Here is a 27,480-nt window from a genome sequence, read left to right on the forward strand (position 1 = left end):
ATGGTAGGATATGTTTTCTCCATGTATAAACAAAAAATAATTATTGTCAACACTACTATTTGTTTTACAAACAACTACATGGGTACTGATCCCAGTATTCTGGATTTATTGTTATACATTTATAATTTAGAAGCATTTATTTTTGAACTAACTTTGACTAAGAGAATTTCATGAAGAAAAGAGAACTTCTCATCTTATTTTGTTCAAAATCATGAATACTTGAAATTTGGTGTTCTGATTTTAGATCATGTGTGATTTAATAATTATTTTTTCTACAGTAGAAAAAGGATGGACCAAGAACTCCATAATAATACGACTCCTATGCAAAATATTATTAAACAATGTTTTTTTTTTTAATAAATCCTTACTTTGTCTGATAAAGGAGATTTTTATTACTCTTACATTCTTCAAATAATTCAGAACTTTCTCTAATGGGTTGAATCAACACTCTGTGAACAATTTTGATCCTGGATCAGCACTACAATAACTAGGTATCACCAAGGTACCTAGAATGCATAGATTCTAGGTACATTGGGTATCACTATAGATGATAATTCAAAATATTACCATAGAGAAAAGATAGCATTATGTTATCTTTTGTCTACGATATTACATAGTGTTTGTTGGCAGCCAGCAGTCTATTTCCCAATTGCAGATACATAAGTCTATTGAATTTATCAGCTGTGGAACTGCGTAAGCTAACGGAACTAAAGAATGAATGGGACTCCAAAGCGATGACACCATTTTACAGTGGTCAAATTTAATGGAAACTTGCAACCGGGACTTTATTTTCAAGATGAGTTTGTAGCTACCTTAGTCGGTGTTGATAAATTTTAGAACATAATTTTGAACAACAATTTTATTTGAACAACAAAACACAAAGCCAATTACAATAGGTACTACAAAAACATAAATAATGAGCTGAATATTGATATAAAAACCCCACTTCAATAAATTGGCACAACATGTACGTATTAAGTCTCATAGTTGATAATAATATATTATCAAAATGGCAATTGTTTATAGAATGTGGAAGTGTATGAATTGAATAAAAAATATACCATGAATTATGGAGTGAAATTTGCATGAATACATGAATAATTGAAGTGCAAATAGTTGATGAATTACCATGAATAAAAAATAATCACTTTGAAAACTTAGATACTTTATAAACTTCAATTAAATATAATCACATTAAACTATTGGTATAATTTATTCACTTTTTTAAGATTTGTAGGATATAGAAAATGTAAAGCTACCGTATTTTTTTCCAAAAATTGAAATAATTTTCAACCAATAAATAAGTAGTGGTATTTTCTTTTAAAACTTATTGTTATAAATTTTAATGATTGTTTAATAATTAATTAGTTATACATAGGTTACATAATGAACAGTTCAGATTCATGTTAATATCCTGAAAATCAGGATAACTCATCAATAAGGATATCTAAAGCTTAATGGATCACATATATATACTTGATGATTACTTTGATTAATTATAAACTTTTGTGAAAATATCATTTACATAACAATGAAGCTGTCAATTGAAAAAAATTGCAAGATGTGAATAAATTGTTTGACTTGAAGAAACTAGTATAGGAAAGTCAAATATTATGTTGCTTGATTAATAGGAAATGATAGAGCATTGTTTGATGTATGAATATCACATTTTTATGAAAAATATTTATTGGTGATGAACAGGGGTGATTTAATAAATAATGGGATTTTATGTGAAACAGAAATAGAGGAAGAATGTCGTATTTATATTTTTTCTAAACTAAAAATTCGCTTGAAGTAGTATAAAACACGCTTAGGAGTTATTTACATTTTTACGTTTTAGTCAATGAATATTAATTGGATTGAATAATATTCATTTCGGTTTTAAGTAGGTAGGTTTATCAAGTAGGTAGTGCAGTCACGTAATTCACTGAATTCCAAAAGACAAATTCAATGTTTTTATTTTAGGTGGGATTAACTCTACAGCTCAAGGTGGCAAAATATACAATTACTGTAGGCACTGTATTCAATTAGATGATTGAATATACGATAATTGAATCTCAGTAATAAGTTATGATACAAAAACACATACAAATTATCTGAGTTAATTGAGATTATACTGATATCATACGCTTGTAATATGATTTAATTAAAGGAATGATTATATTTAATTTAAACAAAGTACTTTTAGATAGGTATCTATAAAATATGATTCTGAAGGTATTTAGAATATTTAATTTATTGCTGTGATATATAACTTTCTTTTAGAAAATTCAATAAGCAAATATTGGAATTAAATTCAACATAAGAATAATTCCTATTTCATTTGATTAAAAAATTTGAGGAAAGTGAGCGAGCAATGCAACTTGAAAAATATTTGTAATAATAGTATGGGATAGAATACAGTTTCAATGATGGTCTATATTATATAGTAATATATTAGTCTACATAATATATTTAGTGTAGTGAATGACAATGAAGAAGGCACATTTCTGGAAGTATTGCACTATTCAATGTTTCGTTGATAGATGACTAGAATTTGCATTGAATTAGTTCATCGCAATAAATTTGTTTTCAAGTAGATTTTATAAAGATTTTTAAAATATTCTGCGTAGTACCCTAATTAATAATATGATAATCAGTTTTGAATGCTTTTTATGAGAGTATTTAGGTATGAGATCGAAGCTTGTGCGTGGATTTTGAGAACTATTAAATTCAATTTAAAATTAATTACCTAACACGTAGTGTTAATTTTTAATCAATTAGTTAATTTTATACCATTATTTGCTTTTAAGCAATGCGCATTAATATTAAGATCATACAATATACTATCAAAATAAGAATAATAAGAAATGAAGGTCATTACTTTTGAAATTATATTTACAAAATTGAACAGAAAAATAGTTTAGAAAGAAGCAAATCTTCAAACTTACATCAGCAAGTGGAATTCAGAACTTACATTTTAGATTTAGATGTTGATTAATGGTACAAATACACGACTATTTAATTTCTTATTTTTCTCTCCGAATAAAATAAATTCAAGGTTTAGTGGTAGAAAAGTCTCTTAACTCCACCTAATAATGAATATTTAAATTATTTTCCAATAAATCATTTACTCATTTCCACAGTTTACTGTATAATAGTAACTGTTCTCATATTTATACAATATAGCTTCAAGCCATAAAATCAATATAGGCTTTTGTCATAAAAATTCATATAAAATAGATCGGTGAGTTTCAAACTTAATAAATTTTAACAAAACTATAAATAGAATCCATGGTTTAAAAATTGATTCATTCGCTGATCTTTTCTATAAATAATCGGAATATATTATATTTCTACGCTATAGACATATACTTTAGGCCTCACCACCGTCACATACAACAAAAAATCAATAAATTATTTAGATAAAATAAAGTAACCTAAACAAAAAATGACTTTCACACTTCAATGTGTCGTACTAATAAAGTTAAAAACGCGCCTAACAACTAATTATAATTGACCGCTACCTTCAAGAAATACGCCAGAAGGATACAGAAGTACGTATTTACTGTTCTATAAGACAAGAATGAATGAATGAATGAATGATCTCTCAGGAAAGATGGTGGGTCTTGCTGAGGGCACTCTTTGTTAGCAAGTGGACGTAGTCGAAAGATGCAAAACTGATTCCCACAGCTATCGGTCCTTTTATCCAGTTCATGCTCAGTCCTTTGAAGAAACCTCTCTTTATTCCTTCCTCCCTGCGAATAAAACAATACTCTACAATAATTGATCTGTAATGGATTAATAGATTTCAGATTTGTAAGTCTAAGAATATAAACAAGATATTGTAAAATAGGTCGAATGAACAATACATTCTTTATGTTTCTGGAAGTAAATACAAGAAATAATAAAATACAGTTAAATAATATTCGTATGACTTTTATTGGTTGGGAGTTGGGAGTCTGTAAGGGTGAAAAGAACTATGAATACAAGTAAAGAACAGAATAACTAGAACTTTAATTAATGAATCTTTAACATATATACATTTGAACAAAAGAAGATTAATTCGATTATAAAACAATATTTTATATAAATTAATGGGGAAACACTCGCTTGCTGCTAATGAGGATTCAATGTTTGTGGTTATGAAAAATTTAAGAACAATGATTCAGTAGTCACCTACCTTTTTGAAATAGCTTCCCACTTTGACATCCACTGGTATTTCGCGGCGTTAATTATTAATTAAAAATCCAAATAACTGATCTAAAGAAAAGGGGTTCAGATCCCGTCCTATTCAATAATACAATTCTCTTTAAACTGCCCGAACTGCGACAGGAAAACTGTATTACAAAACAAGAGCAAAATCTATCCCCTTCACCAGAACAGCCGGACTTTACTCACAGTCCTATCGAACGAGCTCACACACCGACCAAAAGAAAAATTTTTGGTATTAAATATAACTCAGTCAATGCCAAACATGAAAGCCATTTCAAGTACATATTTTTATCTGTCGCACAAGCGGCACGTTTGTTATTAAAAACAAAAGAGAAGCTACATTAATTTTGACAACAAATGAAATAAACAATCTTTCTGTCGATGACAAAGATTGTTCAAAGACAAAAACACTGTTCATTAAACTTTTCTAATTAAAACTCTAAAATCCTGATCAATATGAGATAAATATATGATTCATATATATGTCCCATATGACCAGGTGACAAGTCTCTGGCGGAAATTCCATCTCGCATGAGTATATAATTTTTGGATCGTAATCACCTAAAACTGTACTTCCATTCATCTCTCATTTTTATCCTCCTAATTACCTACGCACAAGCCTAGAGTTCATATGGTCATCACCCTCGTAGATATTCCAATGACAATATTCCTAGATGCATCTCACCCTATTCTTGACAGTGAAATAGATATGAGAGAATTAAATCATGTACTTGATAAACTAAGATCTAAGAAAGCACCAGGCACTGATAAAGTAACAAATGAATTTTACAAAGCATTGCCAAATGGATGGAAGAATTATTTGCTGAAGTTTTTAAATAAAATCTTGAAGTCTGAAAAAATACCATCGGAATGGAGTAGAATATTAGTTTTCGTACTGCATAAGAAAGGAGATCCCTTAATGCCTAGCAACTATAGAATTATTGCACTCATCAACACTATAGTAAAAATATTAACAAGAATATTGGAGATACGCTTGTCGAAATGGGCTGAAGGTTGTGGAATCCTGCCTGAGGGACAATGTGGCTTTCGAAAGGGACGGGGGTGTGCGGATAGTATATTTGTATTGCACTCGGTGTTATTTCAACAAGTAGAGCTGAGACATAGGACCGTATATGCCTTATTTGTAGACTATGAATCTGCTTTCGATGGTGTACCTCATTATGACCTTTGGTGCAAGCTAGGAAAAATCTGAGTAAGTGAAAGAATGATAAGGATTCTAAGTCAATTGTACAGTAAAGCTGAACTTTTTTATGAATAACTCGATTCCAGTGAAGAGGGGCGTATTACAGGGGAATTCATTTAGCCCACTACTTTTTTCATTGTATATTGCTGACATCGAAGCTTTTTTTAGAAAAAAATGGTTGTCAGGTATCCCAATTGATGATGCTACCGATATTCTTATGCTCTTGTATGCTGACGATATTGTCATTCTAGCAGACAGTCCATCTGATATGAGGAGGAAAATAACATGTTTAGAGAATTATTGTAGTACATTGAAACTGAAGGTTAACATCGCCAGAATAAAAGTACTTCCTTTCCACAAGGGAAGGTTGAGGTAAACCAGACCTTTTCAATACAAAGGACAAGAAATTGAAATTTGCAAAACTTACCCATATCTAGGTTGGTGTTGATTTCAGCTCTTCAACTCGTTTTAATGTGTTCTACGCAAACACAATAGCCAGAACTAAATGTGTTAGTGAAGCAGTCATTAAGGTTTTAAGAGAATCCCGTTCAGACACTTGGGAAAGTAAAGTTGAATTATTTGAAGCTGTAGTTCTGCCTACAGCTACGTATGGAGCGGAGGTCTGGGGATTGAGTTGTGCAGAGCACATTGAGAAAGTGCAGCTTCATTATTTTAAGAGATTGCTTCTCTTGAATAATAGAGTTCCAAATTGGGTAGTGCGCTTGGAGACTGGTAGAAGAAAAGTAGAAAACTTCATATTCTTCAAAAGCTTGGAGTTTCTCAAAAAATATTAGCCATGCCAGATCATAGATACCCAAAAATATGATTGAAAAGGTTTATTATCTTGTCTGGTAACCAGCTTTATGGAAGCAGAAACGCGTTAAACTGGGTAAGACTATTGCAAAATCAATTTTCTATTACTTCAGTCACGTTTGATTGGGATCATTGTGAGAATCTGTTAACAATGCTAGGAGAAAAAAAAGTGGGAAATAGCTCCTGAGCATAGTACAGCACTCTATGCTGCAGATATACAGCAAGCAATTAATTCAACTTCAAGTCCTTTTTATAAGATGATAAATCCAAACTTTGTTTTGGGCGAACAGCTTAGCTTAAAATCGGTGTTTTCATGGGTGAGATGCTTAACTCAGCTGCGTTTGGCAACTGTAAGCGGGTTTTAACTGTATTTCAAGGAAAAAGGAGTTTACATAGCTTGTGACAGGTACTGTCAAATCTGCAATATGCGTGAGGAGGAAACACCAGCTCATTTTCTAGTCAGGTGCCCTATGCACTCTGATTTGAGGCAACAGTTCTTGTCAGAATATACGAATAATATTGTTGAACACGACGATAGAGTAATGGTTCTCCTTTCAAATGTTTCCTTGAATAAAATTAGAGACATTTACAAATTCATGGTGAACGCTTTGAGATTGCGTAACTATATTTTAGAAGCAACAGGCTAAGGTATTTAGGGAGATCACAGGATTAACAGGGGAATTATTTTTACAGTATTCACCTTCTTTTATGTTTGCATGTGTTAAAATATCCATATTATCTAGTTTACATCTGTTAATATTAAAGATTATGTATCATGTATGATAATAATTGTTGCTATGTTGTTACTGTTGATTTATTTCGAGAATTTATGTTTCTATTTGCATGGGTTGAAATATCCAAATTATCTAGTCTACATCTGTTAACTTAAATATTATTCATCTTATAAGATTCATTGTTGTAATTTGTTATTTATTTCGAGGATTTATGTTTGTTAAAGTATTACTTTTCCATTGTAACTTTTGAATTGAAAATGTACAACCAATTTGTATGAGCCAAGGCTCTTGAACAAATAAAATGATTATTCATTTATTTATCCTCCTAATTACCCACGCACAAGCCTAGAGTTCATATAGGCATCACCCTCAGCAAGAGAAACAAAATTGAGCCGTCAATGTGCCTCACGACTGTTATATATTAATATTATAGTTACATCTATATTATAATAAAGGAAAGAACTGGCTTATACACGTACGGAATAGGAAATTCACGAATGACGAATCATTACGTCTGAACTACTGGACTGGTTAACTTGAAATTTTGCATATAGATTCTTAATTTACCGAGAATGGTTATAGTCCTATTTTTAATTCTTCAAGATTTCATTACGTCAAGTTTTCAATGAGACCCTTGCAGAGCACGGGTTATCTGCTAGTTATTAATAAATTAGTGCATCAATTATTATTATAGTCTTGGGTCGATAGAATGAGTCAGACTGACCAGTACAATTTGCTGTGATAACGTAAGTGAAGAATTAACAAACTTCTGAAGAGCACGTAGATGAATTTTTGTGCAAAAAGAGAAGCACTTTAGATTTCTGAGAAGAATGATAAGTATAATTATTATAAGGGAGGGGCTCAGTATAAAAATGCTGAATAATATCAATAGCTGTAGATGCTTTCCTTATTGTAAGAACACCGGAAATAGTAGTAAGGTTTTTCAGACATTGATTGATTCAACCAAGAAAAAGAATGGTAGCTTTGAATAAGTATCAGTGAGAAGTATAGCATTCAAGTAATAGCAGACAAATTTTTTTTTGATCACAGAGGTACTAAGAAGTTCTGCATTCTTGCCTTATCATTTCCTATGTTGAGTAGAATAGTTTTATTGCTTTGAAATATACATAAAAGTAAAGATTTCTAATAAACATATTACACTCTGCAAACAGAGGGGTTACGCAGAACTTCTATAGAGTTTGTCACGCAGTACACCAAATGCAGTCCTACGGCTGGAAGTGAAAGAGGTCTGTCTTTCTCATCGAGTCCAAGCTGCTTCTGGATCATAAGAGTCCTAAAGATGGAGGACTGTTGCCTACCTAGAATCTGCTCTATGAGGCAGACAGAGCTGATGAGGTTCAATGATGATGAGGACCCTAGATAAAACTAGGCAGCCCAACTGAAGTTGCTAATAGAGGTTGCTAATAGAATTTGCTAATCAACGTTGTTAATAGAGGGGAGCTCATCTACAGTACAGATGTGAATGAGTGGCAGATAAATAGAGACCCCATTCTTCAAACCTTCAAAGTTGAACTGAGGAATCAAGACCTCGGAAGAAACAATGCATCTGTATCAATTCTCTTCAAAGTACCATGAAGAATTGTCGATGTGAAGGCTGAGTACTTCAAATTGCAATGGCCCTTCCACTGTATCCAGCTCGACTCAGCTGAGGCTTACTACCAGGCGGCAGCTCAACATCACAATGAAGAGGAATATTCACAAACTCAACGAGGATGAGTTGTGCGCCATATGCAACCTGCAATGTTCAGAATCGGTGCACCACATGCTGTTCGAGTGTCCGCAATACTGCGCCCCCCGTCCATGGCTACTGAGGAATGTTCCGGTGCTCGCGAATGGCAATGTAATGAGTGTTGTCAGAGATTTTTCTTTGTTATCGGAGAGAGGCATTAAAACTTTTTAAATTTTTGTTGATCAATTATTGATGATTCGGTCTTTTTGTTTGAATAAATGAAGAGTGAAGGACTTTCAAATAGAAGTAACAATAATAATTCAACATACTGTACTATCTGTGTCTATGAGCTGTTTTTCAAGAGTGTAATATAGTGCTTACTGAAAATCATTTCCTACGTATATGTGATGGTGATGATATTGAAATTAATTAATTAATTATGGGTTTGTGTTTTCATAGAGATAAATTTAGTATGGGTTCATTCGAAAAGTGTAGAATTAGGACTTCAACAATGAGACTTTAGTGATCTTGTAGCTGAATTTTGTGTGTAAATTTTTATCGTGAGAAATTTATTTTTCTGTTAAAAAATAATTTTCTCACATTAAGATTTTGCTAACTTGCGTCCGGGAAGACTCCAATTTTATGCAGGGTTGAGGTATTCTCACGGAACTGTATTTTGGTTAGCGATGGAAAATACACGAGTATTTGATACGTGTATTTGATGAATATATGATTGGTTAATAAAATTTTGGATCTCTAAATTCTACCCCATTCTGGGTCGGTTACATATACATAGTTCTTTTCCTAATGCAAAATGTTACGAAGCTCAACTAGTAAATAAATTCAATTAAAAATAATAGTTGGCCTATCCACGAGGAATGTTATACTGCTCATAAACTAATGTTAAACTAAGTTAACTGATTAGTTAAATTTTGACATTTGTACCCTTATTACATTGGGACAGCAGACATTAGAGAGTCAACACGACACCAGTGGTGTCCTGAGTAAAGCAATCTTGAACACCAATGCTGGTGTCCTAACGAAATACGAGCCTAATCTTGCTTCAATAGTCCCAAAACAGTTACTGTACCTGTATATTTTTCGTATGGATTGTATTGTTGAGTTGTATTCTCCGCCAGTTATGGTAGCAGTCTGCATGCGTCGCCTGACTATGTCCAGAGGATAGGAGGTGCACTGGCCCAGCATTCCTGCGCATGCGCCACATACCATGTTCAGCAACGGGTGCGGGTTGGCAAACTTATCTAAACAAAACAAATCTTCAAAACATGACACTGAAATACAAATAATTACTTTATTGCCGAAAAGATGGTTGTTATATGTTTTAGTTTGGGTTCGACCATTTTCTACATCATCTAATGCAGGTTTCATGAAATTCATGATTTGTTTTGTAAAAAGTGACTAAATTCTATTATTTACTGAGAAATACATGTCGTATCTTTAATAAAGTTACTTGTCTTGTCATGAATCAACACTCAACAAGACATCCGAGCACTTGAAAAATTTCAAATTCAATATTGAACAAGCTGTATTCAGGAACAAAGATCAAGAAAAGTTAGAAGATCCTCTAAGAACACCCACCTCTAAGGACGATGCAATACAAGGTAAATGATTTATTGGTAATAAATACTTTCAAATGGATGAAATCTAATACATAACATTTTCATAAAGAATTAGCCAATGATTTTCCGAACTAAAACTGTATATAATGTAAGATAAGGACTGAGGGCATGAGCAACAGAATACACCTCTTAAAGCAATACAGAGAGAGATCGACGTTAAATTGTCTCAGTTACTGTTAAAATTGGAATATTTTTACTGTCGTATATCAAAATAACATGATATATCATACAATATAATATTATACTCCTATATCTAAATAAAATAATCAAAAATAATTATACAGAACCTTCCAGAAAAGCTTAAAGATTGAGCTCTGGGAGGGAGTTCAAATAATATCACAAATACAACTAAGTAATATCTAAAAGACTAGCGAAATAAATATTTCTAATAATACAAGGATGCTTAATTTCATTGATTTTGTAAAATGAATAAGTCAGGTCCTTTAATTTTGAGCAGGGGTGGATTATGTGCCAATTTAATTTCAAGTTTTGCTCTATAACTAGGCCTATTTCGAAATATTTAATTGATTGGACTTTCTCAACAATTATTCTACAAGAGTAATTTATTGAGTAATCATTATGGTTATGCATATTCAATTTCAGTTCATTGGGAGGTTATTTAATATTATTATTATTACTAGCTGGCCCGGCGAACTTCGTACCGCCAAATAATTGATGCATCTCATGACTTTAGCTGGATGCACATCTCAAAATCTATAACCCATACTAACAATCCTCAAATCCAGTCCATCCTATTATTTTTTATTGACCAAATAATCAGTTCAGCATACTCTTCCATGTGCATGTACGATAACTGCAAATTAATTGATCGCGCATATCATTAATCGACGTGTAGTCACCCTTTTAAGCTATGCTACCTTTTTGCATAAATCACATGTGCTCCCCCGTTTCCTCCTTTCACTTACTCAAAACATGCAGGGGATTGAAAACTCTTATAAAAAATTGAATGCGTGACCTTTGGAAATTGCTGGGAAATTTATTGCTTCACAAACTTTTTAAATAATTGGTGAGTGACGATGAACACTGATGTCGGAATTATAATTGGAGAATCGAGGGTTTCGATAGAAATCAATGGCACAAAATTGATTACTTTTATCAGCAATAAATTTTATTAAAAACTTGCAGGTAACTCGTGCTCCGCAAGGGTCCAAATAAAAACTTGACCTACTGATATCTTGAAGAATTGAAAATAGGTCTATAAGCATCCTCGGTAATTTAAGAATTGGAAAAGATCGATTAATAATAAGTCTGAAAAAGTAACTGAATATATGTGACTAAAAACTGAAATATGTTGTGACTGTAACTAATATATGTAACTGAATAAGTAACTGATGAATAAGCAACTGGCTTCGGAGGATCTTAACTTCTGCCAACCAATTTATTTTTTTTTAGTAAAAGTTTTTATTATAGATTTATTTTTAATATAATAATATATTTATACATAGTTATCCTCATTTCTACCTCTGCTATCATGTCATGTACTGTATTCTATTGTATTTTGGTTATTCGAAATAGATATTGAATTGAATTACTTTTACACATTCACAACTTCCACACTTTACACTTTTACAACTTTCACAACTTTCGAGAAGCACTTTCCAATATTTTCCATACTAATATCTAGGCTTAAAATCTTCAAACATGCTATCAAAAAGAACCAAACGCTTTTATTTACTCCAATCAATTATTAACCTATTATATTAAGCGAGCAATTTCTGTATATCTGTTTATATTTTTATATCAAGTTATCTGGTTATTTTTATATCTGGTTATTAATATTCAACGGATCTCGAAAACGGCTCAAACGATTTTCACGAAATTTGGAACATAGTAGGTTTATGATATAAAATTTCGATTGCACTAGGTCTCATCCTTGGGAAAACTCGCTGAACGACATAGAAAGGATAATTCATCCTTGGCTGAAACAGCTGTGAATAGTAAAAAAGTGAGTGAGCATGTGAAAAATCAAAATATCGCATCCCCGAAATTCATAAGATGACGTATAGCCAGCTGTGAAATATAAACACGATCATTTTAGAAAATAGTGTTCTGTTTATCAATAAATAAAAATCTGGTGTGGCGCACTCACACAACTTTCCTTGCCGTTATGAAAATTGATCACCTGACGCTAGTGTTCCCGCGCATCTCAAGTCTACTATTCAAAGATCTGAGCCAGCTGGTAACAGGACAATAATGCTGGATACACACGAGGTCTGCTATCTCTTCATAGTGAATGATTTAATAGAATCAACAGTTTGCAATCGAATAATCACATTTTCTAGAATTTCGAGCTTATTTCCAATTTTAAGTGAAAATGTTACTGAATATTAATTGTACAGATTTTCATGCTCAATCTTTTCCACTCGAAATGTTTCGTTTAAATTATATCTGAAGCCTGATAATTGGAAATCTGAAATCAAACTTTGCATAGAAGGGGCGGAGCTCCTGAAATTTTTACAGATATGGGAATTGTGGCAGTTGATATAGCTTATCAATGACTATTTTAGGTATGAATTTGATCAAAATCGTTGGAGCCATTTTCGAGAAAATCGCGAAAAACCCTGTTTTTGACAACATTTTCGCCATTTTAGCCGCCATCTTGAATTGTATTTGATTGAAATTGTTCGTGTCTGATCCTTATATTACAAGGACCTTAAGTTCCAAATTTCAAAACATTCCGTTAATTATTGGAGATGCGATATCTTGTACACAGACGCACATACACTCATACACACACACACACACACTTACACATACACACACATACAGACCAATACCCAAAAGCCACTTTTTTGGACTCAGGGATCTTGAAACAAATAGAAATTTAGAAATTGGGGTACCTTAATTTTTTTCGGAAAGCAATACTATCCTCACCTATGGTAATAGGGCAAGGAAAGTAAAAATAACGAGCGAAGTTTGATGCCCCGATATTTAACTATATACTGTATAATTATCTAAAGGGTTGAGGTCAGGTGAACGTGCGGGCCACGGTACTGGTCCACCCCGCCCAATCCACCGCTGACGATAGGTCATGTTCAGAAAGTCCGTAACAACATTTCCGAAATGAGCAGGGGCACCATCATGTTGAAACCAAATATTATATCTGTTTGCAAGAGGCACATCTTCCAAAAGTTCTGGTAGTATGTCTCTTAAAAAAGTAATGTACGTGGGAGAATTCAGACGATTAGGAAGAATGTATGGTCCAATCACGCGATTACCTAAGATACCCGTCCAAACATTCAGCGAAAATCTATGCTGATAACCACGCACTTTGACCTCATGAGGATTGTCTAAGGCCCAGACGTGACTGTTGCGAGAGTTGAAGATTCCTTCTCTTGTAAAGCTGGACTCATCGGTAAATAACACATTTTCTAGAAAATTTGGTTGGATAATGTCTTGCTGAAGAAACCAACGGGCACAGTTTACTCTTGGCTCATAGTCGCGTTCAACCAATGAGTGAACTTTTTGAAAGCGGAAGGGGTGAAGTCTTTCCTTGTTTAGTACACGCCACACAGAAGAAGCACTTGAATTGATTTGCTTTGCAACTGCTCTCGTACTCGTTCTAGGATTGAAATCGAATTTCTGCAATACTTCCTCTTCAAAAGCAACATTTCGAACTGCTCGAGGCCTACCAGCAATTACCCTGTTCCGTTCAAATGAACCAACTTCTCTCAGCCGATTGTGAGTTCTTGTGAACACCTTGTCGGAAGGGAGACGGCGGTTTGGAAATGCAGCTGCATACATTCTTCTTGCTTCGGTCGCATTGCCAAGAGCTGCTCCATACATGAAGTGAATATCGGTGTACTCCAGCGAACTAAATTCCATTACAATAATTAAATATTTGTGTAGAAGCAACGTAAGAAAATATTGAAACTGGAAATTTAAGATAGAAATAAGACCTAGGAAACGTGAGACTAAGAAATAGGAAGCACTACATCTGGTTCTTTACTTTTAATGAAACAACAATACTTTTACAAGACAAACATTATCATCTGAAAACCATTGTAAAATCATCTGTTTGCCCATATGGAGCCATACCGAGTTTCAAAGCTTCATCTTAAATACATCTGGAATTAAAAAATTAATATTGATCTTTAAATGGTGAAAAGTGGTCATGCATGCAGTACGAAAAAAATTAATTTCTCTGTTATTCTTCGACCAATGTTAATAAATTAGGTATCATTGGAATCGTGAAAAAATTTGCTAACTTTTTTGTCTCTTGTAAATTTTCTGTAAAATGGACGGTTTTCGAGATATTCGCCATCAAAAATTTAAAATGGCCGCCATTTTGAAAAATTTCAACGAAAAATTTTTTTTTATTTTTTATAGTTGAGTCTTTATAGCATAAATATTCATGCCAAATTTCAGATCAATACAACATTTCGTTCTTGAGATAAAAATTTTTAAGTGAAAAAAACAAAATGGCAGCTATAAGGATAACCGCTGAGTTTTGGACACTTCAAATATGACATTTGTAGTCTCCTAGCATCCAGGTACAATACCCTAAAATTCTCGACACTACTTCTGAAACACCCTGTATATATATATATATAATATTTATAGCACATAACAGAAGACACTTTAAAGTTTGTAATATAAAGTAAAACAGGAGACATAATACATACAACAACCGAGCAGACTGCAGTTTGAAATCCAATGGTCGTATGACCACAGAGTATGCACGGAGAGTCAATTGTAGCAGCAGAGACCACAGATTACGCGGTGCAGACGGATGGAGAAAAAAAGGGTACAGATTCAGGGGACATTATGGGGTATTTAGGGGGCGGTTACAAACGGGATATTTAATATTTGAGTGGGCTATGAATAAGGAAAGGTGTAGCTTATGAATTGATAGAAAAGAGGAGATTTAAAATTGGAAAGTTAGAATTAGAAATAAATTTTTCAAGTTCAATTCTACAATTCCTTTCTCCAATTTTAGTCTAATTCTTTTTTGATTTCTAATTTTAAATCTCCTCTTTTCTATCAATTAGTAAGCTACACCTTTCCTTATTCATAACCCACTCAAATATTAAATATCCCGTTTGTAACCGCCCCCTAAATACTCCATAATGTCCCCTGAATCTGTACCCTATTCTCTCCATCCGTCTGCACCGCGTAATCTGTGGTCTCTGCTGCACAAATGACCGTACATACTCTGTGGTCACACGACCATTGGATTTCAAACTACAGTCTGCTCGGTTGTTGTATGTATTATGTCTCCTGTTTTACTTCATATTACAAACTTTAAAGTGTCTTCTGTTATGTGCTATAAATATATACAGGGTGATTCATAATTATGGTAAAATATTTTAATACGTGATAGTAGAGGTAAAAATAAGAAAAAAAGTTCATATAAACATATATCCATAAACGCTTCATTAGCGAGCTATACAGAGTGAAAGATTTCGCCCGGAATTCAGTTCCTCTGGTGAAATACACCGATGCTGAATTGTTTGGGGACTAGTTTTTGAAAACTTATGCTGGATTCATATGGAAAAATATCTGAAAAATTGAATAAAACTAGTCTGGAAGCTGTAGTATGAGTAGTTTTTGAGAAAAAAGTTGAAATATGCAAAAAATTTAAGTAGAAAAACACAGACTTCTACGTTTGATGCCCAATAACTTTCTTTAATGACCAGTAAATATTTTACCATAATTATGAATCACCCTGTATATATTAATACATAAATATTTATATATACTATATATATAAAATGCAAAAAATGACTGTTCTATTCGAACAGTTTTCAAAATCGTTGAAAAAAGATATTGATCAACAATTGTGGGAACAATTCTCTTAAAGTAGAAAAAATTATCAATTTTCGACGAGATATAACTCATTTCCTATTGGAGATAGACGATATACCTAAAATAGTGAATACTTTATAATTTTCACACTATAACACTGTATAACGTGCACTTTTTATTTCCAACAATGACCGTTTTTAGCAATTAGCAGTTGGTCTGAATTCACCCAAAAGAAGTTAGCGCCAAATCATGAGTCTCATAAATTAAATCACCACCCTAAAATATACCTTTTTTGTTCCAACTCTATCATTAGTGATTGTATTGACAACTTAGTAATACTCTAATTACGATAAAAAAATACCACATACCACTTTATAAGAAGTGAAAAGGAAAAAACATTGATTTAGCGATTTTTCGCCAAGTTGAAAAAAAATTAACAATTTTCAACGAGCTATAACTCGCTTCCTATTGGAGATAGAAAAACACTTAGGCAATGAAAATTGTAGAAAATTTAATTTTCTTCAAAAAAGAATAGAGCAAAAATATTGATTGAACAATTGGTTTTGGAGATATCGTGAAAAAACTGAAAAAAGTACCAAAATCTCTTGGTTTTCAGGCTGTCAAAAGTTATGCCTTCAGAAATTTTGGTGGGAAACCATAGATTACTCTTACTAATACCCAAATGGACCGATTAAAACAATAAAATCAATTACCTTAATTTTTGTTTGGTCGGGCCGCATTTTAATGACTATTTGACTGGGCTAATAAGACAATTATTGTTCATTTTAAAGACTATTAAGAATGTGCTCAAATTAAAAAATATGCAAAATTTTCAAAGAGTAACTAGACAAGTCGCTCAAAACTTAATCATAATTGAAAGAGTTGACAGCACCCTATCCGGTAGAAGTATTTAATATTTGAGAAATAAGTTCTATAATAAAGTTCCAAGAGGATGGTTGATAAAGAAGCCTAAAATAAATGAACTCCATACCTGGGTGAGAGAAAATTATTTTTATTAAATTAATGATTTAATAGAATCAACAGTTTGCAATCGAATAATCACATTTTCTAGAATTTCGAGCTTATTTCCAATTTTAAGTGAAAATGTTACTGAATATTAATTGTACAGATTTTCATGCTCAATCTTTTCCACTCGAAATGTTTCGTTTAAATTATATCTGAAGCCTGATAATTGGAAATCTGAAATCAAACTTTGCATAGAAGGGGCGGAGCTCCTGAAATTTTTACAGATATGGGAATTGTGGCAGTTGATATAGCTTATCAATGACTATTTTAGGTATGAATTTGATCAAAATCGTTGGAGCCATTTTCGAGAAAATCGCGAAAAACCCTGTTTTTGACAACATTTTCGCCATTTTAGCCGCCATCTTGAATTGTATTTGATTGAAATTGTTCGTGTCGGATCCTTATATTACAAGGACCTTAAGTTCCAAATTTCAAAACATTCCGTTAATTATTGGGAGATGCGATATCTTGTACACAGACGCACATACACTCATACACACACACACACACACTTACACATACACACACATACAGACCAATACCCAAAAGCCACTTTTTTGGACTCAGGGGATCTTGAAACAAATAGAAATTTAGAAATTGGGGTACCTTAATTTTTTTCGGAAAGCAATACTATCCTCACCTATGGTAATAGGGCAAGGAAAGTAAAAATAACGAGCGAAGTTTGATGCCCCGATATTTAACTATATACTGTATAATTATCTACTTTGAAGGTAGGATTAATCAGACTATAAAATTATTCATAATCAATCAGCTGACAAGTGGATTATTCATTTCATGCATTACACAGATGTCTGGAGAAGCCGGTGAACAGGTGACTTCAGATACTTGTGGATAAGAAAACTGCGCGAGGTCTACTGTTCACAGAACTACTAGTATAAAAATACATAAACACTAGATTTTTAAAGAACCAGGCAGTGAATTTCTCAATCATAAAGTTTGAGTTGTTTTATATGGAACACTAGACAAAAACTTATACATGTTAGTACTGTACGGTATTAAATACATATGGTAAACTTACTTTCTGGAAGCACAAATAAAATGAAAATAGGTAATGATTGCAATAATTAAATTCAAATTGATATAAACTTGTAGAAAAAAATGAAACGTGGCTTTTTCATACAACCAGTATGTGATTTTAAAAATTAACAGGATTCAAGCAGAACTACTAACCTGTGTACCACAGTTTGAGCATTCCATAGGTGTAGAAGCTGGTGCCAGCATATGGGATGACGCCCAACACTGTCGGCACAAACCCCTTGTAGAAACCTCTCATACCCTCATCATGCCACGTCTTTGAAAATACCTGTCGGAGAATTTGAAAAAGGAATAAAAATAATCTATATATATAAAAGCAAAATGGCACTCACTCACTGACTGACTGACTGACTCACTCACTCACTCGCAGAACTAAAAATCTACCAGACCAAAAACGTTCAAATTTGGTAGGTATGTTCAGTTGGCCCTTTACAGGCGCACTAAGAAATCTTTTGGCAATATTTCAACTCTAATGGTGGTTTTTAAGGGTTTAAAGTTCGTCTTTTAGCATGTATATTCTTCTTATTCTCTTAATTATAATTTAAAAATGTCCATACCATATGTTAATATAGAGCTATAATCTAGAGAGAGTACCTCTTCGAAACAGTTGTTAACTGGTAACTAAATTAATAATTTTGTCAGGATGGCATTAAGTTGAGTTGACTTTGTTAGGTTGGCACCAAGTTGAAGATTGAAATGCATTTATCACGGAAAAATTGATTTGGCACTGCTACTACAATCAGAGCTACTCCTGGGAATATTATATTACTAGCCGTCAGGCTCGCTTCGCTCGCCATATCCGTTTAGCCAGACGTTTAGTCTGGACCCCCGACTGGATCGTCCTAACATATGATAAAAATGCAGGCGAGCGAAGCGAGCATGCTGATCTCATTCCTGGACGATCCAGTCGGAGGTCCAGGGGGCGGAGCCCCCTGACTAGACGGATATGGCGAGCGAAGCGAGCCTGACGGCTAGTGAAGGTATAAATTTGCTTAAAAATACTTGAGATGGCCACAAAAAAGATTCAGTTATTTGTTGATATTGTGGAATTTTTCCATAATAATTAAGAAACATTATCACAATACAATTCTACTACTTCACTCACAGGACTACAACAGAAGGCGTCTAAATCCGATAAACAGTTCAGTTTATTTATTTATTGATAATGCAAACAAATACAATACGGTATTTAAAAAACCAAGTAACACACACATTTTCTTCAATTCTAATATTTTATCTCATAGATAGTATCATTTCAACGTTTAAATCTCTAATTTCAAATGAATTTCTACTCTGCTGGGCAAAAAATAGTATCATTGGTTCTTAACGAAGTTTTCACTCATTAGCAGTCCGTCAATGTGTGAACCAATAGTATCCTTTTACTGCGCAGCCGATGCGTAAATGAATTGGAAAGGTGTTATCTGACTGCAGGGCGGAGACTTCGCTGATAAGGATTAATGTCTATTACATTCATAAAGACACGACTTATTGTAGTTTTATGTCTATAAAAAGAGTCTTTCTCTTTTCTAAAAATTCTTATTCTAGCTTAAAATGATGAAAGTTTGGAGCTATTATATTGGAAGAAATAGTAAACAATAAATTTACCTCAATGAGCGAATTGTAGCATTCCTTGCCAGTTACTGCCATTCTAGCCCTGGCCAGGTCCAGGGGATAAGTCAGCGCCTGTGACGTCACTCCAGCAAGCGATCCAGCAAGAAATCGCTTTTTCGAACTACTGCTCTGTAAATTATGAGGAAATATTGCAATTTCTTAATAGAAGGCGACCCAATTTGAATATGTTTTTGATCAAGTGTACGGTATCTAATAAACCGGGTGTTCAGCAAACGAAAGCTGTGACGTAAGCCACTACCTCCGTAAACTGCAGTCATTCGAGCAGGGAAGCTTCACTCAAGCCACCTTCTGTAACTTTTGAGTGTGTAGATTCGGGGATTCTGCTTGACAAGTTGAGTTATTATGGAGCTGGGCACACTGCCCTCAAGCTTTTGAGGTCGTACCTAACGAACCGTACGCAACTGTAGGCAGTGATAATAATGAGTCTTCATTGTTGAATATAGAATCAGGCGTGCCACAAGGCTCGATACTTGACCCTTTTCTTTTTCTTGTCATGATAAATGATCTGCCTGCCTACATAGGGTCTGATACGGTGCTCTACGCAGATGACACTACATTCTTGCACACCAATAATGATCTGAGAGGCCTTATCCAGGAGACGGAGAGTACGATGGAACGAGCATCTCTCTGGTTCAGGGCGAATGGCTTTGTATTAAATACAGATAGGACAGAAAGAATCAATTTCAATTTGAAATACGGAGCTAATCTCAACGCATCGAGTATAGAGTTTCTGGGTGTTCATTTAGATCAAAAACTCACTTGGGAGCCTCATGTCAAATATGTAAGCACTAAGCTGTGTAGAGTGATCTATCTGCTGAGAAGCCTTGCTAATACGGTACCAAAAATATATTTAAGGACAGCATACTTTTCTTTCTTTCACAGTCTCATGTCTTATGGTATTCTTCTATGGGGAAATTCAGCGCACATTAACGATATTCTCCTGCTACAAAAAACAGCGTGCGAATAATCACGGAATCACCTTATTTAGAACACTGTAGGCCTTTATTCATAAATAATAAAATTCTGACAGTAATAAATCAGTACATATATTCTGTTTTGTTATACACTAAGGAGAATCTGCATCGTTATCAATTAAGAAATACTGTTCACTCTGTTAATACCAGAAACAATAGACAGATCTATATTCAATAACAAATATTGTCTAAATCTTTAAAACAGTTTTGAAGCAGTTGGGCAAAAGGTGTATAATAAGTTACCGCTTCACCTCCAACAAACACCCCTAAAACTGTTCAAATTAAAGGTGCACGATTGGCTGGCAAGCAATCCTTTTTATGAATTAAGTGAATTTTACGAGAGCAGAATCAGCATACCTTAATTCTTATTTGTTAGCACGTATGAACTGCTTAATTTTGTAATATTGTATTTGTTATTTGGAAATGTAATCTAAATAGCAATGTAAAAGTAACAATGTTTCTTCTTGTGTGACTGTCTATTTCATGTTCTATTTGTGTGACTTTGTCTTGTGCTTTTTTGGCTGGCTGACAATAAAATTGTATTTATCTATTTATTTAAACAAAGCCGTAGTGCATTCGTGTGACGTCAACACAGGTAGGGCTCCTACACCAATCAGAACACTGATATAGATCAGCTGAAATAAACGAATTTTTATTGGTGTAGGAGCCCTACCTGTGCTGACGTCACACGAATGCACTAAGGCTTTGTTTACGGAGGTAGTGCGTAAGCACACCAAAACGAATCTGTGTAATCTAATATTCACAAAAATTGGCCTCAAACTACGCCGACTGTGAAGCAGCTTTGTCGGATGGATCTTACACATAATCAGATCTAATGGCTCGTTAGAAAGATTAGAATTTCAATGTTCTTCTCCTACCACCTGTACAGCAGTCTTCGCTTGCACAGCTACGACGGAAGCGGCTGGCACACACGTTTTGGTTTCCCTGCCCAAGTAGCCTATACAGGTGAATACTTTTAGAATATCCAAAATAGTCTTAGGCACAGAAAAAAAAACAATCAATTTGTTTTTGACTCCGTGCCTTGGACCAGCCACTAAGAATCAAAACATAGTGGAGAGGCGAAGGTAGAGTGTAGTTGAGAGAGTTACATATATCTAGACGTCTCCACTTCCTTCAACCATCTACGAATATACGAATATGGGAGGGAAAGGAAAATATTGTTGTCTCAACCTTACCCACAAGATTGTAATGTATAAATCTTAAAATAAATGCATCTGTCTATCTATATGTTGAGTTTGATGGCACTGACATGAGCTGTGACAGCGTCCACCCCCAACAACCGCTTCCACTGTTCGTGTGCCGTGAACTGAATGGCCGCATAGGGGATGATTCGCGCCATCGTGGCGCTGTTGCCCCGCCATAGGCTTCTCAGGCCCTCCTTGCGGTAGCAGTCCACCAGAAACCTAATCGCCTTCCGAGTGCTGTACTGTTTCGTGCTCGAGATCTGCAACATTATTCCACTCAAGATGAGTTACTTGCAACTTGAAAAATGCCATGATAATGAACAAAAACACAAGAAGTTGTCAACCACTGTTTCATTTTGCAAAGTTTTCCACAACACAACCAGATTTGGTAGCATTCTGCAATATCTTCGGCTGTGTTGTTGACAACTTTAGTAAAACACTGTCGTGGTAGACTCCTACCAAGAAATCAGTCTCAACACAACTGTAATCATTAATCTGTTTACTGAATTCAAAATTTCCAGCTTATTTTTGGACGCAAATTGAACTTAAAATTTCAACCGTAAACATGAAATATTTTTTGGAGATGTTATTCATTATCAAAATTTGGGAATAGCCTAGAATAGTTTTGGGCCAAGCCTTTTGTTCTTTTTCAATCATTTTCATTCATTTGTGATTGTATCCAGAAATAAATGAATAAATAATGATACCTCCTGTAAAAAACCAACGGTACTAGCAAGATATAGGAAAGAGTGCTGTATTGCTGTATTTGTAATTTGTAATATGGAAATAAACAGTTTCATTGTCATAAAAATACGAAATACCAGTAACACACAGTTCCCAGTACCTACTTTTCACTCTGGGACAATAAATGTCAAAATAAGTAAAAAATTGATAGATTTCAAATAGCAAATCCATATTGATAAAATCAATATCAAATTAATAAATTGATATTGATATTATCAATATGAATTCATTCTGACTTGACGAAAAAGTAGGCAAACCCACTCGAAGCAAAATATTAAATTGATATGTAGGGTGTTTGCAAATGAATATCGGGGTTTAACTCTTTATATTTGTTACATGAATCCAAAGATACCACCTTATCTGTGACGAAACTTGGAAAATATTTATATGTCAAGTGAAAAGGCTGCCAGTAATTTTCCGTCTCTATATTCTGCGAATATAAGCCGCTCAAATTTCTCGACATCTATATATTTATGAACAACTGGATTTTTAGTAAAAGGATGAATCAAACATCAATGAAATAATTATATCAAAATAATTATAATACTGTAATTTCGATTCGTAATTTATTTACTTTTAACTCGTATTGGACTTATTTAATTCTATCTTCAACTAACAAATACCTGAAAATGTATCTTGGTCCTGTCAAAGGGGGCAACAGTGGTTTTGGCCAACCCCCCCGCCACAGCCCCCGCCGACAAACTCGCCAAAATTCGTTCAAAATTTGTCAACTGAAATTGAAAAAGTTGAAGTCAAGAACTATTAGAAAATTAATAAAACTGTACTGAAGATATAAAAAATAAATTTAGATAAATAAATATCTCGAAAATTATACATCTAAAAAACTTGAACCTTAAAAATACAACAAAAATTACTTTGGATTCTTCTCATCATTACTAACTCATCAATGTGAGATATTGAGTAAGCTATAGAAAGATTAATATTATTATATAGCATCCTTTTTGTTTGAATAATATCAACGTTTCCCATTAATACAACTTTGATAGTTTAAATTGAATCGTTCTATATTGAATTCACAAATTCTATTAGAATGTATTTGTTTTATAACTATTTGTTTCTTGTTTTGAGATTGTTTTCAAAACAACATGTATATAAATCAGCTACAGATATATAAGCCTATGCTTGAACCAATAAGGGATAAGTATAGATATCCTATCTTGAATTTCACCAAAAGATAAATTCAATAAAAAAGTGTGGTAAAATTGAATTCAGGAAAAGGCACTAATATGAAACAAGATTGCTAATTATTTAATTGTTTGGAGCCACATTGCAAAGAGTTAATGATAACTAATTACTATTTTTTGAGTGTGGTGAGACATTATCGTACCAAATTATTGGTGATTATTTACAATCACATAGTAATGTTGGTGTGAGTGTGAAAACCGCAAGAAAAACACATAATCTATTATGCTACCTAATAATAACTGTTACTTATCTAATTATTTATTACTGTTAAAATAATTACTACTGTTAATCATTTCTACTGTTTCTAATGTTTTAAACTTTAAAACTAGTGTTTTTCTGTTTTAAATTTAAATTAATTGATTACTCTTCTTGCAATATACTGTAGTTGCAATACTGTGATACATAAAAACAAAATATTGAGATTGAATAGAAGGAAAAATGTACAACTTTAGGCCTAACATTCATTTTCACTAGAATTTGAACTCTGAAAATGATTGTTACAAGGTATCTTCACTCTATGCTATTGTTTTCAAATTATAAATCTCTACAACAGTTATAATAAAATTCTTTGTGTAAATGTGAATCATTAATTTAAATTATATTTATAATATAAGACTACATAATTCAACGGATAGCATGCGTTATCTTCTATAATAAAATTTTAAACCATTTACTGAAAAGTTTCCACAATTTTAAGAAGCTTACATTGTAGATTTGTATACATCCATCGATTTGGATCATAATTAGCACTACTCATTGACACGAATTAATAAATAAAACGCACTGATTATTAATAGAAAACAAACTACACCAACAACTTTTACACATGAGAATGATGTTGTGAACAAAATTGAAGATAGTCAAATTTGCAAGCTAAACTTTGATACTGATTTCAACATCAATGTTTTGTGAGTAATAGCGGAATCAATAATTGTTATCTTAAAAATAATGAATTGGGAACTAGCTTCCGCAAATAGTTTCAATACTGATTAATTTTTTCATTGCCATTTTGATATTGATTGGGGCAAATGAGTTTATTACATAATAGTATCTAGTTCAAATTTGATGATACTTTTAAATTTATTTTCTGCTATTGATTTCCTGACTAATGTATCAGTTCCCTTCTTTATCAATCTATATTCATCTACCACTTGAATATTTTAATATTATTTATCAAGAAATTTACAAATTTTGTAAAAGGTTTTCAATCAAAATCAAATCAATGTCCAGATTGTTTTTACTAATTTTCAAAAACATTATTTGTTCTCATATATAAAACCTCCCTAGTCTTTCCTATTTTGTAATCAAATTTTTCCCAATTATTAAACGTCAAATTTTTCCTTTCGGTATAAGCCTACGTAATTCATTCGTATAAAAAATGTACTGTGGGTGTTGCTCACATGAGTCCTAGGCTTGTGCGTGGGTAAGGCTGGTGGATGACGAAGTAGAATAATTTATGGACCTAGTATATAAGTTCTCAGTTCTTAAGAAGTGTTGAAGAAGCTTATAAAAATGTCAGCGGAACTGGTCTCAATCAGTCCCCTTCTAATGAAAGAACCAAGAGCACGGAGCTTATGTAATTTGGGCAATTAAATTCGGGTTTGACTGCAAGGACCGTCTCTTCTCCTCCCCTCCTCTGAAATGTATATTGAATCTGAAAGCCTATTATTTAAAAAAATCTAACCATACGAAGTTACATAAATTTTTCTCTTACCTGGATATCTTTTTCTAGTTCACGTCTTCCCATAATGTTGCAGGGAAAATTGGAATTTGATTGTGATTATGATTATTGACATTCATGAGTAACTCCTATTTGGTCAAAACAAATTAGTTTGTATTTCGGGTTCTCTTTTTCATCTGAAATGGAAAGTATCACATATTAACTTATATGTTTTGAAAATGTTATGATTTCATTCTATATAAAAAAACGGTGCTAGGAACTTTGGGACTAAAGGCTTCTGACATAAAAGAGGATGACTCTACGGAGGAAGAACCAGGTGACTCTAGAAGGTGGTTAGATATTGTTCTTCAAGCTTCATCACAAAGGCGTTGAGCACATAGAATTTGCAAGTTAGTTGTAGGGCTATTTACCTATTTATAAATATTTATATTTCTTTAAAATACGTTATATATTTATTTATTCAGATTTTAGAGTTGAATTTCGCTACTTTTCTAAAAATGGATTTACTATAATAATAGTTTTCATTTAGTAACAGAGTGTTGACATTCATGGATGGAATCCCGCAAGAAACTTAGATCTACTAACATATTGGAAGAGAAGCTTTCTGAAAATGTTTTTAATAAAAATGTTCATCTACGCAGTATGCTACTCAGAACTATACCTTAAAATAGATCTATGAATAGTTTTCATTCAGTAAGAGAATATAAGGGATGAAAACTGACGAAAGGACCAACTATTGTTTGCTAATCACCTCGCAGGAAGAGACCCCAGACTTGGTGGCGAAATTCCTCTTTTTCTAGTTGGAGGCAAAATACCTAAGTTCTCTGGTTATTAAAAACACAATTTAAAAAGGAAATAAAATATCCGTCCAGATCCAAGTTGCTATTTATCTAAAAGTACAAAGAAAAACACAATACACAGAAATTATAGCATGGAATCTTACATTTCATAAACGATCTGAAAAATAATTGTTTATCTCAATGTCAAGCTTTATATAATAAGTTCTAAAGCTCTATAAAGAATTTACATTTTTCACAACATGCTTAACATAAGTTGTATCAAATGTATAAGCCCATCTAGTAGCTCTATGTTACAAAAAAGATTTAGCTACGGTAACCACATCTTGTTTAAGCTTTTGCTTAAATGTCGTATTACGTTTTTCTCTAAGCTGAAGTAAATAAAATTAATCATTTTCAAAGTAGAAGAGTATAAATCTGAATAACTTTCTGCTACTGTACCTACTTGCTAATAGTTATTACATCTAAGCAACAGCTAAGGATAAGATAACATCTTTGAATAAATTGAAAACACAGACAAAATTCTTGTACCTTGCACGCTGAAAAGCATTGCTAATTTTTACACCATAAAACATTTACTACTGTCGATTGTGGATAATTATACCATGACTTGAGAGACTTGAATAAATATCTACAAGTGAACAGAATGCTTGCAAAACTATCAAGTATGGTCTTGTATATTGTACGTTCCAAGTCTGTAAAAATTAAATATCATATAAGATGATAGAATATTCATGATATCAATACTGACCTTAATTAAATTGAACTATTGTGTTCTTTAATAAAATGTTACAATATCTCAACATGATGAACCAATTTCAACTTTGATTGACTTCAAAAACAAAAGTTATTGTAGTCTGTCGTCTGCAATGACAGTTACAAAATTTCCCACTGACATCGTAATATTTTACCGTAGATTTCAATTCGTTTCAGTATTCTGATTCAGCCTCATTCGACGATAGAAAAGAATTCGATTCAGTCTTTTATCTCGACAATACCAACTAATTAAAAATATTTGTTTGAACAACTAACAACAAGCAAAAAAGTGAGATGAATAAATATTTTTGAAGGTTATGTACACAAGTCAGCTGGATGTGAACTTTCTCAGTAGTTGG

General features: G+C 33.1%; 1 protein-coding gene across 4 annotated transcripts; it reads right to left on the minus strand.

Annotated features, from left to right (window-relative positions):
• Positions 1-1,942: 1,942 nt before the first annotated feature.
• On the minus strand, positions 1,943-27,456 carry LOC111044391 (mitochondrial coenzyme A transporter SLC25A42). 4 transcript variants are annotated; one of them, XM_039425833.1, is made up of 8 exons: positions 27,117-27,456; positions 25,602-25,744; positions 23,305-23,412; positions 22,003-22,197; positions 19,732-19,866; positions 18,262-18,394; positions 9,726-9,897; positions 1,943-3,737 (listed from the first exon to the last, which is right to left on the minus strand). In XM_039425833.1, exons 2-8 carry the CDS (start codon positions 25,632-25,634, stop codon positions 3,590-3,592), a joined length of 924 nt encoding a protein of 307 aa, XP_039281767.1. In that variant the 5' UTR covers positions 25,635-25,744; positions 27,117-27,456; the 3' UTR covers positions 1,943-3,589. The 4 variants fall into 4 exon arrangements, with proteins under 4 accessions (XP_039281767.1, XP_039281768.1, XP_039281769.1 ...); XM_039425834.1 differs by lacking the exon at positions 27,117-27,456 and adding an exon at positions 26,897-27,028; XM_039425835.1 differs by lacking the exon at positions 27,117-27,456 and adding an exon at positions 26,320-26,453.
• Between the last annotated feature and the right edge of the window lie 24 nt (positions 27,457-27,480).

The sequence above is a fragment of the Nilaparvata lugens genome, chromosome 4, assembly GCF_014356525.2.
Source record: "Nilaparvata lugens isolate BPH chromosome 4, ASM1435652v1, whole genome shotgun sequence".
Lineage (NCBI taxonomy): Eukaryota > Metazoa > Arthropoda > Insecta > Hemiptera > Delphacidae > Nilaparvata > Nilaparvata lugens.